At 33.9% G+C, this 19,538-nt stretch overlaps 4 protein-coding genes and 1 long non-coding RNA gene across 6 annotated transcripts in view; 2 read left to right on the top strand and 3 right to left on the bottom strand.

Annotated features, from left to right (window-relative positions):
* Positions 1-19,538, top strand: part of LOC123870135 — a 275,095-nt gene that overhangs the window by 186,165 nt on the left and 69,392 nt on the right. The gene's annotated exons all lie outside the window — the stretch shown is intronic.
* On the bottom strand, positions 1,189-2,476 carry LOC123870144. Its single transcript, XR_006797018.1, has 3 exons — positions 2,412-2,476; positions 2,094-2,162; positions 1,189-1,482 (listed from the first exon to the last, which is right to left on the bottom strand). It is a non-coding gene; the product is annotated as an uncharacterized LOC123870144 (long non-coding RNA).
* On the top strand, positions 5,636-7,406 carry LOC123870137 (ATP synthase subunit O, mitochondrial-like). Its single transcript, XM_045913313.1, has 4 exons — positions 5,636-5,779; positions 5,855-6,109; positions 6,738-6,929; positions 7,152-7,406. The coding sequence occupies exons 1-4, from the start codon at positions 5,753-5,755 to the stop codon at positions 7,305-7,307; spliced, it is 630 nt and encodes a 209-aa protein (XP_045769269.1). The 5' UTR covers positions 5,636-5,752; the 3' UTR covers positions 7,308-7,406.
* On the bottom strand, positions 9,248-10,020 carry LOC123870140 (c-Myc-binding protein). The gene is made up of 2 exons (XM_045913316.1): positions 9,796-10,020; positions 9,248-9,652 (listed from the first exon to the last, which is right to left on the bottom strand). Exons 1-2 carry the CDS (start codon positions 9,808-9,810, stop codon positions 9,407-9,409), a joined length of 261 nt encoding a protein of 86 aa, XP_045769272.1. The 5' UTR covers positions 9,811-10,020; the 3' UTR covers positions 9,248-9,406.
* Positions 11,446-16,314, bottom strand: LOC123870127 (T-complex protein 1 subunit theta). The gene is made up of 6 exons (XM_045913299.1): positions 16,151-16,314; positions 15,081-15,638; positions 14,393-14,767; positions 13,644-13,870; positions 12,698-12,893; positions 11,446-12,085 (listed from the first exon to the last, which is right to left on the bottom strand). The coding sequence occupies exons 1-6, from the start codon at positions 16,208-16,210 to the stop codon at positions 11,864-11,866; spliced, it is 1,638 nt and encodes a 545-aa protein (XP_045769255.1). The 5' UTR covers positions 16,211-16,314; the 3' UTR covers positions 11,446-11,863.

The following is a 19,538-nucleotide window of genomic DNA, read 5'->3' on the forward strand; positions in this document are numbered from 1 at the left end:
TATATATATTTAATGTACGACTGATGTTGCTGGATATATAGTAGCGCCGTGTTCTCTACCAGGGTAGTAATAAAAACAAAAGAAATGAACACTAAAAAAATATATATTATAATTCACTAGTTATTTAAAGTTACAATTTCTTTGGAAACTACAACACGCTACAAGAGGCTAGGGGCAACTAACCAAACTCGCTACGCCTCACACGGCGTAGCTCGAAAATGCTTATTTACTAGTGCCTCTACAGTTTTCTCCACCGATTTATGAATAGTTTATTAGGTTTTCTCCTGTGGGTTTCTCAGTCACATTTGGTCTACTCTGTCTTATCTGTGTCGGTGATCTTTTCTTCGAACAAAGACTATGTAATCTATAGATTATCTACAGAATACAAAGTTTTTATTATTTATTTCCCTATGAGAAAACAGGGACAACTATTTCTCATTCAGTTAAAATTTGATAAAACTTACTCGACTTTCAACATTGACTTTTTCAACGTATTCCCTAAAATTGAGGAGATTCTAATTGCTGGCAGCATGGACGTATTATAACTATGGACCGATAATAAACTGAAAATGCGTGTCAATTATTTTTGTGCGCGTAAGTCATTTTGTCACTGTGTGCACCATCTAGGGCTGGGACGGCGAATTTGGATATATCGAAATTAATTTTCTATGTTACTACGACGGACTACGTGCAATATATACTTATCCATACTAATATTATAAATGCGAAAGTGTATCTCAGTCTGTCTGTTAGCTTTTCACGGCCCAGCAGCTTAACCGATTTTAATGAAAGGTACAGAGTTGAGGCTACTTTTATCCCCGAAAAATCAAAGAGTTCCCATGGGATTCTTAAGGCCCATCCGTTGTACCGATTTATATGAAATTTGATACATAGGTAGCTTACGTCCTGGAAATTGACGTAAGCAACTTTTTACCCCAGAAAATTAAAGATTTCCCATGGGATTTTTAAAAACCTATAAATTCACGCGGACGGTTATTATATATTCAGTAAAAACAAGAGTAAAATGAAACACTTTTCAAATAATTCAAATCAATTTATTAGTATTATTACTATATTTAACGTAGGCATATTTTATATTATGTTACTTTTTATGGCGGAAAGTTTCTGACAGTATTGAATATTAATTATTCACAATCTTCTGTAAAACATACTTACTTATATTATATCTACACTCAGACTTTAAGAAAAGTGAGTAATGTTATACATATGTACCTTTAGCAGGCAGCAGCTGATACTTATAAATTGGCCGTTTCTCAGAAAATAAGTACATAAATACAGTCTGGCGCTTCCGGGATCTTGCTCTATTATAAAATAAAAAGCCAAGTAAAAGTCAAGAATTCTAGGTCAACAAAATTATAGAGAGCTGGACGTAGAAAACTGACTGAGGAAAATGCTCAAAACCTTCGTTTTTGTTTCATTATTAGCCAGCTCTCGAAGTTTGTTTCGTTCGTCCTTTATAACCTTAAATTAAATGAATTAATGTATGTCTTGCTGTTACCTAGTCAAAAATGCATAATTCTTTATGATAATAATAAAATTTAAAAAAATATCAGTAAAACAATTAGGTAATTTTTAATTTTAAAAATTATTTAAACTCACTTGTACTTCAAACCTTAAAATTAAGTATAGTTATATTATAACATAATATCTACTAAGTTTTTTTTCCATAATAATTACTGTCTCTCTTTGCTGTACCTATTCTACTCCCTTTACAACCTCTCGCACTGCCAAGGGTCACTGGTAGAGATCTCTTATAGAGATAAGTGCTTCCCTGTCCACTTTATACAAATATACTTGTACAGATAAAAAAATTAATAAATTAATTAATTGTTGGTGTCTTTTTTGTTTAACTATTGTCAAATAAAGAAAAGTGTAACATTACTACATATTTATTTGTAGATAAGTACCTACATACAATTTGAAAGAGCTTAGTGCTTACTGGTTGATGGTATTGACTTTTGAGGATATCTTTCAAATATAGTTGGTATTGCATCTGATTTCAATTTATTTATTTTTAAACCAGAAACCTAACAAGACTCTTCCAAATGTTTGGAGCATAGACGAGAATATACCTTTCACTTCCAGATTTTCGTTTTATTGTCCAAATCCACGCAGTTCTAATTTCAGGACATTTTGGAAATCTACAAAAGTAAGCAAATGTTATTTATACGATAAAAGACAAATTTCATTTTATCGATAAAGTGTGTACACATCACTACAAATGATGCCTAAAATAATTCATAAATTAAAATTAAATTGCGCTGTAAAACGTGATTCTTGTCAGTATTACACGAGATAATTACACTTATAACATGTAAATCTTTAATTTTTAGTGATTTTCGGAATAAAAGTCGCGGTTGGTATCGATGAAATAGTTATTAAAGACTTACCTATGAAAAGGCAATTCAGGAACTTGGACGCCTTCTTTCTTATATCTGGAGGCACAAAACACAGCGTCACACATTTGGTTTTTAGTTTTTATCTTAATTTTAACCCAGACTTTTGTGATTTTTAAAATTTTATAAAAACGCTGCATCAAATCCCAATGTTTTGTCTCCAAATGCTGACAACTACTGTCACCAGTTACACATACAGTGCGTTGTTGCCAGACTTATATGAGCTATCGCTTTTACCCGAACGAAGGTTCCCTGAAATAGACGGAGATAACAATATCTAGTTGACAAATGGATGTACAAGAGCGGCAACAACCTATGACTACCTCTATTGTTTATATACTATCTCTATGGCTGGCAGTCTTTGTTCTACAAGTTCTACTCCCCGCTGTCTTATTCTTTGCCAAAAGATCCTTTTTGTGCAGCTTGTCATCTGTGCATCTGTGCTTGTCAGTTGTCACATGTAATCACATTTCGATAAAGTCTATGGTTTCGACCAAAGACTTACAAGACTAACAGTGACAGATTAACGGTGTTACAAAAAATGAAACGTAAATGTGTGCGTGAAATAGAGTTGTCCTGCCTTTAGCATTTGTATTATCGATAGTCTTACTGGCGAAATCATAGGACACTAATGAGTTAGTTTAACGAAGTGAAGTAAAAAGCATCTTATAATCTTAAAAAATCAAATACATTTCAAATACACAAATAGTAACAAAGCTAAAGCTAGGTAACAGATTATTATTTATTAATGAAATGACTTTAATATTTTATATAAATAATTTATTAATGAATTCTGAGATACTTATAGTTATTTTAACCCCTTATAACATTTTTATTGATATTTCGATAGAAAACTATTAAAAGACGTTTTAAAAAAATCTTTTTTTGAGAAATAGAGCAATTTTTAGGATTTTCATATAAATTACCGGAATTTGTTAGTTTTCCACCTTTATTTTTTTAAAGGGTGCAAATAATTTAATTTGATTAATTACAATAACACTCTGATATAATGTCTAAGTGACAAGTTAATAAAAATAAATAGTAATTACAGTCTTATTCATAAAAATTTGTAGAAGCTTTATTAGCTTGTTATAAGCAAAGTTCTCAAAAACATGATTCATAAACGTTCAATAGTGCTAAAAGTGTTCAATAGCGGCTCCATAACTTATAACAGGCTGAACCCTACTATAAACCCTTATTAAAGAACAAGATGGCCGCCGTCTTGTCTTAACAGCTGATAATTTGTTTGGAAGTGAGGTTATTTTGTTTTGGTTGATTCTAGTGCCATTGCATTGTCATTATTATTTGTACGTTATTTATTCTGGATTCGAGAGGCTGTGGTAATTAACTAGAGTTGCAAGTTTTAATTGCCATAAGATGCTAGGGATGGACGTCGTGAAGTAGGTACCTAAAAGTTTCTACCTAATTTCGAAGTTTCTTTTCATGTAATCATTCTTTTACATAGGTATGTGATTTCTTCTAACGTAAGAAATATGGCGGTGATGCAGCTCAGTACCTAACTACATAAACCGAGAAGGATTTGGGTAAAAAAAAGGGCTGGCTCATTTTTTGCGCAACGGATCAGCCTGGCTGTCAAGCGTGGAAATGCAGCCAGTATTCTTGGCACCATTCCACACGGGCATGATTTGTATAGTAATTAGATAAGGCTAGCTTTAAGTTTTATTGTAATATTTTCAATTAAAAAAAAAAGGATTTTATTCCATGAATGTCCAGGTACTGTATCTAAATTCTAATACATACTTTTACCTAATACATCTTTTTTTTTAAATAGTATAATAAAATCTAACGCTAATTTCTAAATTCCTTCCTGTTTCCATTTTTATAATTAAATAAATCGGAACAAAACTCCGAACGATAATACCTAACTATCCTCCAGAACTCAGACAATTGACCGAAATTCGAAAACAAATGTCACACCTGTGTCACTTTTCTGTGTAGAGCCCAGTTTTTTTGCAATTTTGTCTATGAATTCATCAGAACGACAACATAACAAAGCGAAACTAGCCTATAGCGAGAATTTAGTTGTGAGAGGTTTATTGAACCTTTATGAATAAAGAAAGTTATGAAACGTTTAATAGGCCTAATGAGCATTTTAGCTAATGAACGTTTTAAACCTATATTAAGGGATTTTTATGAATAAGACTGTAAGTATATATGGCGCTCAATTCATAGCTAATGACCTCCCCGATAAGCACTTAAATACAGTAATGTACGGGTTACCCTTAACCTTGTATATGAAATCTAAGTCACGCTAAATAAAATAAAAATTAGTGAAAATATTTATTTCGTTCTTTTCTTTTATTGGAAAGTACCTAGTGTTTTATATTGTATTTTACATACATCACATGAAACCTATCACATCAAACCTACCGGTAGACACAATTATCGACTATCGATACTTGTGACGTCATTACTTTGTCAATCCCTATCGTAAACAAACGTTTTTAAATTTTACACAAAATATCCAAAAATTCTTCATTTAGCAATGTAATTTGATGATAAGTCTTAAGGGAAACCTATCATCTAAGCTTCCAATAGCTATTTTGCCTAATTTTCAAACAACAAATGATGAAATAATGATTATAAACAATTAGTACAAATAATCAGTAATTACCTGTGAAACGTGTATTTACGCGGATTATAACGTCTTGTAACGTCACATTCGCTCACTGAACAAGACACCATGGTGGCAAGACATAGATTTTACGTTATAATCGTAAAATTATTTAGTAAATGCAAAAAATCACCTCGACTTGGAACAGGCTGAACTCTTACGGCCTGTTACTCACGTAAACAATGACTTATTGGCATCTTGTTTCGCTATCTCGCTTTCGCTCGCGGCAGTGGGTCTTATCTGACTACCTCTCGCTCCAACGCTTTGTCAGTCTTTGAGCGAAGCGAAAATTGTACGTCTATGGTTTCGACCATCTTTAGCATAGATTTTAGATTGTCTACTACAAAGAATATAGTCTACTATATCTTTGGACTTCGTCTGCGATGGCGTTTGCTGGCGCGCGTGCTATGCTTGTTTGGAGTGTTTTTTTTTGTTAAGAGTGGCTGGTTTTTGTGTTAGTTAGTGTTATTTGGTGGTGGAACTGACTGGGAAGCGCTCTAAAGGGGCGCCGCGCGTATGTCAGCGGGCGCCGGCGCAGACGGAGTCCATACTTGTATAAATTCAATAACTTGAAAATATCACAAACTTGACATTGGCTAATCAGAGTAAAGCCAGATTTAAAGAAAAAAAAAAAAAACTATATCTTTAGTGGTTTTTAAAATTGTCGTCGAATTAAACTATTTAAATAAATAAAACTATAATGTCGATAATGAAGACAAATATGCTGGTAAGCCCCAAACTGTTGTAAATAAATGAATTGCGAATATTAAGTAAGTAAACTAACATTACGTAATCGTTTCAGGTTCGCTCACTGAGCACATCATCAGCTGCAGCTCAGCTTATAAAACCTCCTGTACAAGTTTTTGGTTTGGAGGGTAGATATGCATCAGCGCTATATTCGGCGGCCTCAAAGAGCAAAAGCTTAGACGCAGTTGAGAAAGAACTGACACAATTTCAGCAATCTATTAAAACTGATGCAAAGCTGAAGGAATTCATCATTAACCCTACTCTGAAGAGAAGTTTGAAAGTAGATGCTTTAAAACATCTTACTTCTAAGGTACTTAATAAATTATTCATTCATTCATTAAGCTTCATTGAAGCTTAAATTATTATGTTGAAAAATATAATTATTATTATGGGTATGTATCACTTCTACTCAGTTGTAATAAAAATAATGATAAAATAGACCTTATTTACTGAATAATATCTTATAATACTTATCAATCTTCTAATCGGTAATCTTATTATAATTTGATTAATGAGTATCTAGTGGTATAAACAATATACATATTATCATTATAAACAAGGATGTAAATGATTTTGATCATACATATATGAAAACAAGGTAACAAGGTCAAACTGGCATATTAACATCCAGCTCAAACCACTTGGTCTAATAATATGACATTTTGCATTAACTTCTTTTACTGAAATGTAAATTAACACCCACAAAGAATTATTTTCAAAATAGGTTTTCAATATATTATGTGAAGTGGAGCTAGATCATCATCATTATTATCAACCTATAGAGTGCATTGCTATAGATCTCTTATACATATATCTTTATTATTCTTACTAAGAATAAATCCATTAAGGCATCTTAGTATACCTTAATTCTAATTGGTGACACTTTGTTTACATGCCAGAATGATAATTTTTATTGATATAATTTATAAATTTCACAGATAAGCCTTTCTGCAAACACAGGCAATTTGTTAGGGCTAATGGCTGAAAATGGCCGCCTAAACAAATTGGAGGCAGTGATCAATGCATTCAAAATTATGATGGCAGCTCACCGTGGAGAGGTTACCTGTGAGGTTATTACCGCCAAACCCTTGGACGCGGGCCAGAAACAAAGTCTGGAAGCTGCACTCAAGGTATTAAAACTGACATCTTTAACAGGCCATTCAATATTTAGGGAATTTTTAACCTTAATAAAACTAAGAAATTAGGAAAATAAATATTATTCACTAACAAAATATCACAAGATGAAAAGATTAATATACTTGTTGGTTTTTATTCCAGGTATATTTATTTAAACTATGTTTATTAAATTATGATTGTTAAAATAATTAAAAATGTATTTTCATTATTTCTAGAAATTCCTGAAAGGCAATGAGACCCTACAACTTACTGCTAAGGTGGACCCAACTTTGATGGGAGGCATGGTTGTTTCAATTGGTGACAGATATGTAGATATGAGTGTTGCCAGCAAAGTCAAGAAGTATACTGAACTTATCAGTGCTGCTGTATAAACAAATAAATAATCCAGTATAATGATCAAGTAGCAAATAATTTATTGTTAATGTCTTGTCTGTAGTCATGTGAAGTAAAGCTTCTGCTACAAAATGGCATTTGAATATTTTATTTCCCCTTTTATTATAGTCTTGTAAGTAGGCCATCAACCTATGGTCACATAGTTAACTTTTCTCAGAAAACCAAAGGATTTTAAAACCTAAGCCGTCACGGGCATGAGCTAGTAACTTATATGTGGAGGTCCGATACCCAGCAGGGGCAGTTTGAGAGTTGATAATAATTTTTAAATTGTCTCTGTCTGGTGGGAGGCTTCGGCCATGGCTACTTACCTACCTACGTACCAAATGATTTACTCCAGTACGATGCCGCGTTATGGGTTTTATAAAACTTGGGTTGGGTTGGGTTGGTTGGGTTTTACCAAACACCTTCCAGGTCAGCTTGTTTCCATCTTAGACTGCATCATCACTTACCATCAGGTCACTGGCTAACTTGTATCAGAATTAAAACCGGTCAAGGGCGAGTTGGACTCGCACATAAAGGGTTCCGTGCTAGAATCAGAAATTACAATTCATTTTTTTTGTGATGTAAGCACAAAATCAGTCCATAGATTTAGGTTTTTAAAAATCCTGTGGGAACAACTTAGCCTCTCCCAGGACAAAAGTAGCCTCTCTGTAATATTCCATCCCCAGGATGCAACTTTTTTCTGTACTACGTAAAATCATTTAAATGGATGATCCTTTAAAAATCCCGAGGGATCAGCAGGATTTAGGGTAATGCAATTCCTTACAGCATCAGCGTTGAGGAAGGTCCTCGAGCTCAATGTCAATTTATAGCTGAGTTTCTAAATCCTATCAGTTTGGGTGGTCACATCCCCTGCAGCATCAGGATTGAGGAGTTAGAATCCAAATTTTTTATGGAACAATGTCGCAAAGTTCCTAAAAATTACACAAATCAGTTCAGAAATCTCGGAGATATCTGTGTACATAGGTAGAAAATCACAACTCCTCCATTTTTGAAAGTCGGTTTAAAAAGTAGCCTATGTTACTCCCTGGCCAATCCTCTACTTGTCTGTGAAAATCCCGTCAAAATAGGTTCAGCTGTTCTGAAGATTAGCCTGTTTAAACAGACAAAAACGTGTGATTCAGTTATGATTCAATGGGTCAAATGGTGTGATTCAAATAACCATATGAGCTTAATATGAGGTAGTTATTTCGAAATTACAGACAGACACTCCAATTTTATTTATTAGTTTAAAGGGTCCCCAGGCCCCAAAACTCTACCCACATTTAAGAGCCACCTGGCAGATGGGCCATGGAGTTAACAAACACTTGAATTCATAAATTAATATTACTAGGAAAGTATGGATATGAATTTTGTTGTATCTACTTTTTTGTTAGAAGAAACAAATTAAATAAATGCTGTTTTCATATTTTTTATTTGTAATTTAAAATTTTATAATATATAGATGTTATTTTTGTAACTATTAGAGTAAAGGGATAGATTTAAACCATTCACTGCACACTGAAACACTACACTGCTGAAGTCTGAACAAATAGGTAAACATACATTAATGCAACATCTTGCATCTGGGTTATAACTTATAGTTCACATTTTTTTAGTTGCAGCAAATCGATTGTTATTTCAGGTCACTTGCGTAATGTGTTTATATTATAATTAGTAATTACTATGATAAGGATTAGATAAGTTAACTGGTAGCAGGAATAAGGTTGTCTGTGTATAAACAGACTAGTCTAAATTAAAATGTCAAATTATTATTAAATATTACTTAACTAATAATGTAAACCAAAAAATTTGTGCATTCTGCACATTCACAGCTACAAACCAAAATAATCAACATATCATTTTAAATTCTAAACATAGGTCATAAATTGTAACAAAAATTTTTCTTTTTTTGTAACATAAATTGTAACAAAAATTTGTGCTTCAAGCACATGAACTAAAACAATCTTAATATTTAATCATTAACAAATTAAGTAGGTATTATTCTAGTATATTAGGTACTCTTATATTTCTTTAGAATCAACAAGTTTGAGATCATTTCACATTGAGATCAACTTAATAGTAATACACTAAGAATTCAGCCCTCTGTTGGCGCTGCTTCTTTGAGCATCGCATTTTCTGCTTCGAGCTCAGCAATGCGGGCCCTTGCTGCCTCCAATTCATCCTCACCTCCGTCAGTACCGAGATGTTTACGTACATATTCCAGGGCATCTTCTGGTTTGTCAGGTTCTTCATAAAGGCTCACAAGAACCTTTGTTAGAGCGTCCATCACGCCGGCACGCTCTAAATACCGTCTAAATTCTTCTCTTTTCGAGTCAATGGGCTGAAATTATATGAAACACATTCACAGGTTATTTTTGTATAAAATATAGGTTACTACTAGCAAATCAAGTACAGTTTTATAATTTGATATTGTGTTTATTATTAATGCATCAAATATTTTTTAAAATATTTAGGTAGACTTACCTTATAAGACGACATCTTTGACGTTTTCTAATTTTATTATATCCGTAATTACCCAAACCGTAATTATTATTATGCTACACAGTCACAAATCTCTATGAACGTTCAAGGTACTGAATTATTGAATTTATCTAAGATGGAATTATCAAATTTCAGATAGAAATGAAAATTTAAATTCAGTAGGTACAAACGTCATACGTCAAAATTGAAAATTGTGCGTCAAAGAAAACAAGAAACAACTAGGTAACAAGTAAGTAACAAGTAAAGAAAACAATGCAATCATAGAGTAAAGAAGTGATTATAGAATAAAGTAATGAAGTAACACTCATAGCTTAACACTACAGTACCACAAGGATCTTTTGGCACTTGAATGACATTGACAGGGTGGGCGTAGTTATTTGTAGAACAAAAGCTGCCAGCGAATAAAATCTCAATTTTAGAGAATATGGTGAAAATATCAACGAAGAAAACCGAGAAGTTTTGTGTAATTTTAACTGAATGAGAAATTGGGAAAGCAGCTCCTGTTTCACAGCGAGAAAGAATAATAAAAACCATTGATAGGCCCTGGACTTGCAACCTGTCAATACTATATTTACGTAGTGGTAAATATAGTTACAAGATACAGATATATTTATTATGCTGTATCCAAAGAGCTGTATCTATTGACAGTATAGTTATGTACATATTATGAAATGACTCAAATATAACAATCTCTGCAAATATATAAAAAAATTGTGAGTTTCAGAATTTTTTACTTAGCGACACCACATACAAGGGGACAGCGTGACATTTCACATGATCCACCATCTTGTGAAGTGTCACGCTGTCCTATGGTACTTAGTACTTACCTTCCTACCCCAGAGATGAGAACAGATCAAGACGGCCACAGAAAAGATGACTTGCCAAAAGGATAGCGCCATTATATCTGCATGGCGCAGTCTGGCGTTTCACAGAGAAATGGCGGATTCTAGAGGCATGCTAGGAGGCCTATGTCCAAGAACAACCTGATCTAATTAGTTCAGGTGTTACTAATTTTTGAAATAAATGATACCTATAGTATACAATAAAATATTAGCATTAGAAAATTAGTAATACCATAATTTAGTAAGTAATTTATATTGTTTAAGGGCCATGAGACCGGCCTGCCCGCGAAATCCAAATTTAATTTGGTTTTTCCATCGATGTATATTTCGCAATTTGTGAACTAATACGACAACGTAGGCTTATGGCATTCCGACAGTGGCAGTATCATTCTCACAGGTTTATATAAAAATCTTTACTTGAAAAGGTCCAGTTTAAGAAATTAATTAAAGTATCGACTATTCTCACAAATTAGTACTAGATACTTTAATTAATTTCTTAAACTGTATTGACGTTGACGTATTATTTTACAAATTGCGAAAAACCAAATTAAATTTGAATTTCGCGGGCAGGCCGGTCTCATGCCCCTTAAGATCAGAGAAGAAAGCATAGATTTATAGATTTATTTATTTATAGATAGGCTATTTTTTAAGTCTGGAGCGGAAATGATATACATAATACGTTATCGTATAGTAGTGTAGGATACCCTGCCCTTCCCCTCTTCAATTCCAGCAGCATTTTACGGTGGTAAAGTACTTAAAACGTCAAATAAATAATAAAACACAGGATTTTAAGTTATATTTTAATACTCAGTGTCGACAACGAGTAGCGACAAGTGGAAACTAAAGGTTATGTTATAATCAAGCATTGTTATATACCACGCATCTTAATAAGATGATAAGCAAACATTCACATACATAGAAAATTACTATTATAACTTATAAGTTAATTATCAAATTAAACAAAAATATCCTCATTCTATCAAGTATAATAATCTGGCCCTAGCACTGGAACTTGGACAGCAACAATATAAAAAATATTAATTCCAATCACTTCCCATTGACTGACACTCACTTATTGGCTTAGTTACCAACTCATAATTATTGTAGCAAAGCAAGAGTACTGTAAATTCAGCCAATAATGACGATTGTGATGAACTCAATGTGATAATCACAAGTTCAGTGGAGGACTGGTTGATATTCAAGTATTATTATGATTCATCGTCACTGTCTGCCTTTGCTTTAGCTTTAGGCCCTCCAGCTCTCTTAGCCATGATGATTTGATCAACCTTTAAAATAGTAGTTGCAGCACCAACAGCATATTTAAGGCCCCAGTACTTCAATACATATAAATCAAGAATACCCTTTTCTTTTGCATCACATACTCCATTGTTTTCTGAATCTATATCAAATCCAGCATACTTGTTATTTTCCTGTAGAGTAAACAAAAATTACTGAATTAAATATTTAGAATTTTTGTTAAATTACACTGTTATTGGGCGCTAATGAGTACTTTATTAAAATATAAATAAAAAAATGAAACATTTCATTCTATGAAAATGTGTATTTCTATTGCCACTATAACAACAAATAATAAAAATTTCAAAATGGTCACCAGGAAAATTAAAAGGTGTTATTTATGGAAAATGGCATGGATAATGGAACCCTTCCTGTCCGAGTCCAACTCGCATTTGACCCTTATGCATAAAAATAAATAAATCTTCTTACGAATGTATAGGCAAAGACTTTTCATATGATACGCCACTTGGTATAGTTATCATACTTTGAAAATTGAAATACATTTTAATAATTTTTTTTTATTGTGATGTAACCACAACTTCACGGTTTTTCCTTTACTTGTGCTATAAGACCTACCTGCCAAATTTCATGATTCTAGGTCAACGGGAAGTAGCCTATAGGCTTTCTTGACAGACACGAAAGCCGGACGGACAGACAGACAGACAACAAAGTAATCCTATAAGGGTTCCGTTTTTCCTTTTGAGGTACGGAACCCTAATAATGAGGACAAAGGTGATTTAGATTACCCTGTGTGCTTTGTAGATATTGTTGATAACTTCTGTGGCGTTTGCTCCAGAGTTGTCAGCCAAAGCTCGTGGAATGCTCTCCAGTGCTACAGCAAACTTACGAACAGCATACTGTTCCAAGCCTGGCAGTGTATCAGCATACTGCAGGAGTTTTTGAGCCAATTCTATTTCAGTAGCACCGGCTCCCGCAACAAATCTAAAATGAATAAGCAGCAAAATTTTATAATTTTTATGATAGGTAGTGTTTTTTTACCTACACTTCAAGATTTTCTAAATAATTTTTAAATACATATCAAACTCAGACGCGCGCGAACCCAGAAGATACAGGTTAGAATCCTGTTCGGTTTCACAATTTTTGATATGTATATTTAAAAATTATTTAGAAATTTTATAATAAGCATTTTTTACATTAAAACTGAATGCTGAGAGGTAGGTATTCTTAACTCAGTTATTTAAATTAATATCAAGTGATGCAAAATTAAAATACATTTATTAATACCTGAAAGCGTTTGTTATTCATAGAGCACACTAATATGCGAAAGTGTGTCTGTCTGCGTTACCTTTTCACAACCCATCTGTTTAACCGATTTTGACAAAATTTAATACAGAGATAGCTTGCATCCTAGAGATAGACATAGGCTATGACTTTTTGTCCTAGAAAAACCTAAATCAACAGTGACAAAGTTGAAATCAAAAGAGACAAATCTGTATGATACAACATGCAGCATGCCATGGGCACCACTTGGCCTCCCACTACTAAAGAAGCAGGAAAAGCTTATCATATGCTGCATGTTGTAACTTGTACCATACCGATTTGTCTATTTTGGCAGATTATAGCAAATTAAGCTTATACATCCTTGTGTTACTAACTCTTTCTTGGAAGGAAAGGCCTATGTCATAAATGATTTAGTATTCTTTTCTTTTAGATAATACTTTATTTTCATACCTTCCATCTTTAGCAAGGCCTTTAAATGTATTGACACCATCATCAATGGCTCTCTCAATGTCATCCATATAGTTTTGTGTTGAACCTCTGATAACCACTGTGGAGATGCGGGACTCCTTGCTCTCCATGTTGAACACAACTACGCGCGTGTCTCCGACCTCGTCCACTCTGACTATATCACAGAAACCCAGTTCTTGAGCTGTTGGTGTAGTCAATCTTGGCAGTACCTAAAAGACATCATTAAGTTAATAATTTTGATCAAGAAACAAAGGATAATTACTCTTATTTATTGAGGGGAACCTCTACTCAATAAGCACAAGATTACCACACACATTGTCTTCAGCATCTGGCACTTGACCCAAAAGCCAAGGGAAAGTTCCTTGAGATGTTGGATGAATATTAAAAGTTTATTATTATAATGCTGGCACTAGCCGGTCACATATTCCCTAATATTGCCCCCTGAGTTTGGTTGCAGGGCTTTGTTAAACATCTATAGAAGTGTACTAAAGAATTTCGTCACATAGTCCAGATTCCAGATCATGGTCGTTTGGCCACCAGTTTTAAAACTGTCCACCAATTTCTTAGATTTTTTAAAGCTATATCCTATATGTATATACCTAGTGGTTTGATTTTAATTTGTTAAAGCTTTTACCACATTTACAAAAAAATCTTGTGATTAAAATGATTTTCGACAAATCTAGGCCTAGATTAATAATAATTGATTATATTATTAAATTAATTTAACTTACAACACCATTCACAGTCTTAGCAAGACGACGAAGATCAAATTTGGAATTGAGACGAACAGCCATTATACCATACTTATTGAGGAAATGCAATGCCATATCACCAAATTTAGCTCCAGCAACAATCACTTTGACCCCAGTGTCTGCAATATCTTTTATCTGCTTTTCTAGGAGAGACTCCTCTCCCTTGCTGAAGTTTAGAAGCTCATCGGCTGACTTGATGAGCACTGTGCCCTTTGTTTCTGTTTGAGTGATGTCAACGGGGCATGAGTAAATTGCAATTTTAGCTTTTGAGGCACTTGTTACATCTCCTTCAACTTCTCTTTTGAACACCATGCCTGAAAGGACTTCTGATTGTAGTAGACCGGCTCCATGGATCTATAATAAAAAAAACATTATTAATATAGAAATTTTTAAACCTATTTCAATAATCATTCTAAAACTGAACTATTTTTTCATCTTTAATGGATTCCAGAGGTCCAGCTGCTTAAAAACTTGCAGTATGTCATATTAAGATGGGTCTAAATATGGCATTATATATGCCATGTATATAACAAATATGGTTCAATTAAACAAAGGCAAAAAGTAGGCATTCAATGACCATATTAGGTTCACCTACCACATAGGCACTGTAATGATACCAAGATACAATGACACTTTAATTTTTATCCCTTGAGTTTAAATAGTTTACCTTGCATATCCTGACGTTATCTACATTGAATGTAGTTTTATCAGGCAGGATTGCCACTGATGCTCTAGCAACAAGACTGGCAATAAAATCTTCATTTCCATACTGTTTGGACATTATTGCTGGCTTGATACATTTGATAACCTCTTCAACATTTTTACAATCTTTGATTTCGTGACAAACAAGTTCAGGGAGGATTTCTAAGCATTTATCGAGGGCCCTTTCATATCCTTCTGCAATTTCACTGGTTGTAACTCCGAGACGTAAAAGCTCATCTGCAGCTTCAAGTAAGGCGCCAGATATCACAATTACGAAATTGGTACCATCACCGACTTCTGCATCTTGCATCTGACTAGCCAACACCATAAGCCTGGCCGCAGGGTGTTCCACATCCAGCTCTCGTATAATGGTGCCTGCATCACTTGTCACAAACTGTTTATCGATGTGATTAATGATCATCTTATTCATTCCATTAGGACCATATGCAGATCGTACACTTTGTGCGAATTGTTTGCAAGCATTTATATTGCGGTACACTGCTTCTTCTAAGCCAGAGTACATCTGGAAATATATGTGTAGGTATTTATCTCATTTTTTTAAAGAATATTAGTCATTTAGTCATGACTAACATTCCCCTTTCCCCTCAAACTAAGCGTAAAGCTTGTGCTAGGAGTGGGTGCGACAATAGTGCAACGGGTGGCGTTTGAACCTCAGACCTTTCGGATTTCAGTTTGCTCCTATAACCGCTTATTTACTAAAGTGTATGTAGTTATTTACTAATAGTTACTATTTTGTGACGCTACCACCTGTAGCGTCACAAAACGATAGAATTCTATTTTTTAAGTGGATATTTCTTTGAACTTAAATAAAAGAATAGTTACTTGATTTTCGCCATTTAGGGTATAATATTTTGTTTTTCTTAAATGTTTTAGTGTACTAAGTGTGTAAATAGATTGATATAAAGATAGATATCTGCAAAAAATCTAATTTTTGAACTTAAAATATCATATGGGCACCGACTGCCCAATGCACATGACATGATCATAAGTTTTGGTTATAATATTTTAACTTACCCGTGCCCCCTCTTTCAACATTTGTGGGATACCCGGTGCCTTAGGTATGTGAAGAGCCATTTTGGAGATTTAGTTTTTGAAATTATTAGGAGCTAAATCTTATAATTCACCGAAATCTTTTCAACCACACACTATTGCCACAGATTAAAGATGAAAAGAATTTGAATTTCGAAGATTATGCAAAAAGAAAAAAGTGACAACCCAAGCCTGAGACTTTGTGGTAGAATGACAGTTACAATGTCACGATCACAATCATCTATTACTGGTCTGTGATCACCTCTGATTGGTTGATGCTCGTTCACTATTGGCTACAATACTTTGTTACTGGAAGAATGCCATCAATTCAGCCAATAACAACGATTGCGATTGTAATAATGATTGATGCAGGTTTTGCGGAATCGAGCTCCAAGTGTTACAAGGTGAAGTATTTTTATTGGGACTTTGTCTGTGGTGGCGTTTGTTGGCGCGCGTGTTGTGACTTTTTGGAGTGTTTTTTTGTTAGAAGTGGCCGGTTTTTGTGTCCCGCTGATGTTTATTGGTGGTGGAACTGACCGAGGAACTGACTGAGAAGCGCTCTAAAGGGGCGCCGCGTGTATGTCGGCGGGCGCCAGCAGAGACGAAGTCCATAATAATATAGTTTTCCTAACTTGTTTAAATAATTACACACTTGACATTGGCTAATCAGTGTAAAGCCAGACGAGAGAAGAAAAAAAAAAAAAAAAAAAAAAAAAAAAGTATTTTTATTTTCAACTGCCTTTACGGCTCTAGGTTCTAGCTTTTTGGTCTAATAAATCACAGAAATAGTGGATGTGGGTAACTTTAAAAACGCGTCAAAGGAAGAGGTAGTTTCAAGTCTGGCTAGAATTAGAAATTGAGGCCCTGGGCCCTGATGGAAAACCTTTGTATACCGGAAAAATACAAATTTTATTGTTTATTAGATAAAATCGAATGAAATTAATAATTTAGGTACCTACTTAGGTTTTTAATACTTATTAGTTTCTAAAAAAACTTTGGCGGTCGTTATGGCTACGAGAGCATACCAGCTACCTATTGCGTGTTCGAACTTCTAGCCTGATCTGGAATAATCTTCGAAATGACAACCAATTTTGATGAGACTTTCGCATTCAGGTAGACTACTTCTATTATCCTGGGTTCTTTTGGTAAAGGTAGCGGACTATGCAAAGTGCTTTTATTCTGGGAAAACAAAGAGTTCCTATCAAATCTGTAAGTCACGAGCAAAACTCTACTTAGGTTTTGCTCGTTTGCACCACCATAATAAACTCTAAAATATTCCAATGTGTAGGTGAACTGTAAATTATTATTACAACGATGAATTAATAAAAAAATGAAATAAGGACAAACATTATGTAAGTATGTACCCTTTATTTAAATGATGAAATTATTCCTCCAATTAATAATTATTATTTATGTAATAAGTATGGTCTACTGCTAGGACAATTTGGACCATTATAATAATTCAGATAAATATTTTCAGTCTATGGACATATTTTATTCACAAAGATATATTGTTGACGATTAATTCAGTAGTTGACTAGACTAGACTTTATAAAAAAAAGATTTTGCTATTAATTTGAATTGGTGGCTCCATTCAAAATAATCAACTACAGAATCAAAAGTACCTAGGTGTTACATAAGTAATAATTTTTGCTTGCCTACGCTAAAGGTATACAGGTACTTAATAATAAAATTAATGTAGATAAAGTCACAATAATGGCTAAATGCAATTTTTTTTAAAGACTAACGAGAACTATTAATAGTCCCTACGTTATTTTTAGGGTTCCGTACCCGAAAGGTGCCAACGGCAGTGATGGATTAAGACTACATGATGCCCTAAGCAATCCATGCCTGTGGGCCCCCCTATCCGTATGTCAACTAGAATCGGTCTTTAAACCTTTACCGCCTAAAAACATTAGTTTTTTGTAAAATAAGATGATGAGATGTAACGTACTTTAGAAGTGGAGTAGGTGTGACAACAATAAAAACCAAAGCATAATTTATTTATTTATTGAAATGCGCCTTGCGGCTTTCGGAGGCATTCGAATTGTCGAATGCACAAGCGGGCAGCGAGTGGGCAAGCTGGAGTGGGGTTATGACTCTAGGTCGGACTCTATGTCAACTTAAAACGCGCGAATTTTCAAATTAGTCCTAGAAACTTTTGTTGGTGTGGTTTTTGGTGACGTGAGAGTGAGACGTGATGCCCTAAGGACGGATTTTTTTTGTGCTTCTTCTGGTGCCCCCTCAGACGTGATGCCCTAGGCAATTGCTTAATTTGATTAAGGGTTAATCCATCACTGGCCAACGGGAGTCTATTATTAATAAACCTTCTCTGTCCGTCCGTCTGTCTGTCAGCGGGTTGAATCTTCTGAACCGTAATAGGCAGAGTTCAAATTTTCACGGTGCCGGGTTATTGCCGAACCAAGATGGCTAATTTTAAAATGGCCGCCATGCTTTAAATTAAAAAGTACTTATAGTGTTGTATCTTGTATAATGGTACGGAACCCTTCGTGTACGAGTCCGACTCGCACTTGACCGGTTTTTTAAATCGAATTCATAAAAGGAGAAGGGTTCTTAATTCGGCAGGTATTATTAAACATAAATATTTTCAACATGAATATGATTACAATATATACTAAGTACCAGGCGAAAAATTGTAGTTAGCTAGGTACTATTTAACCGTCCAAGTATTAAGTATTTCTAAAACTACGTCATGTTTTAATCTAATACAAAAATATAATTTGGATATAATAATGTCGACATGATGGTCAAAAACCAGAGAGAAGCAACACTGCCTGATTTACTTTAATTCCATTGCAATACTTTTAGAAAATATATTGATTATTATTTATTGATCATTGGTAAATCGCTGGTATTGATTTTAAACTTAGAAGATGCCCATCTCGCATCACAAATTATTTTTATTTAAAATTCAGTAAAATGGTCTAAGTTAAATAATGAGGAGTAAAGCAAGGTAGGTATGATAATATATCCCATACAAGTTAGTGTTGACTTAGGTACTACATTACATAATATAAGTATTCTTTTCATGAAAGTAGGTGCTAAATTATTTTTCAACCTTTATGATACTTAATTATTTTAGGAACTTAATATTATTGATCTTTAGTGTTGGATCACATACTAAAATAACATACTAAATGGCTTATTTTATTGAACTTGCATAATCTATAAACCAAACTAAAATGAAGGTCTAAATATATTGCTATCCCTTTCGTTATGATTCCTGCCGAAAAGGATAACAATACATTTTGGCCTGTCAATTTAGTTTAGTCTAGATTGTGTACTATACAGCAGGGTCACCCACATTATATACTTAGACTCCTGCCTAATCCAAACGTGTGGTTGAACAAGC

The sequence above is a fragment of the Maniola jurtina genome, chromosome 12 (genome assembly GCF_905333055.1).
Source record: "Maniola jurtina chromosome 12, ilManJurt1.1, whole genome shotgun sequence".
Classification (NCBI taxonomy): Eukaryota; Metazoa; Arthropoda; class Insecta; order Lepidoptera; family Nymphalidae; genus Maniola; species Maniola jurtina.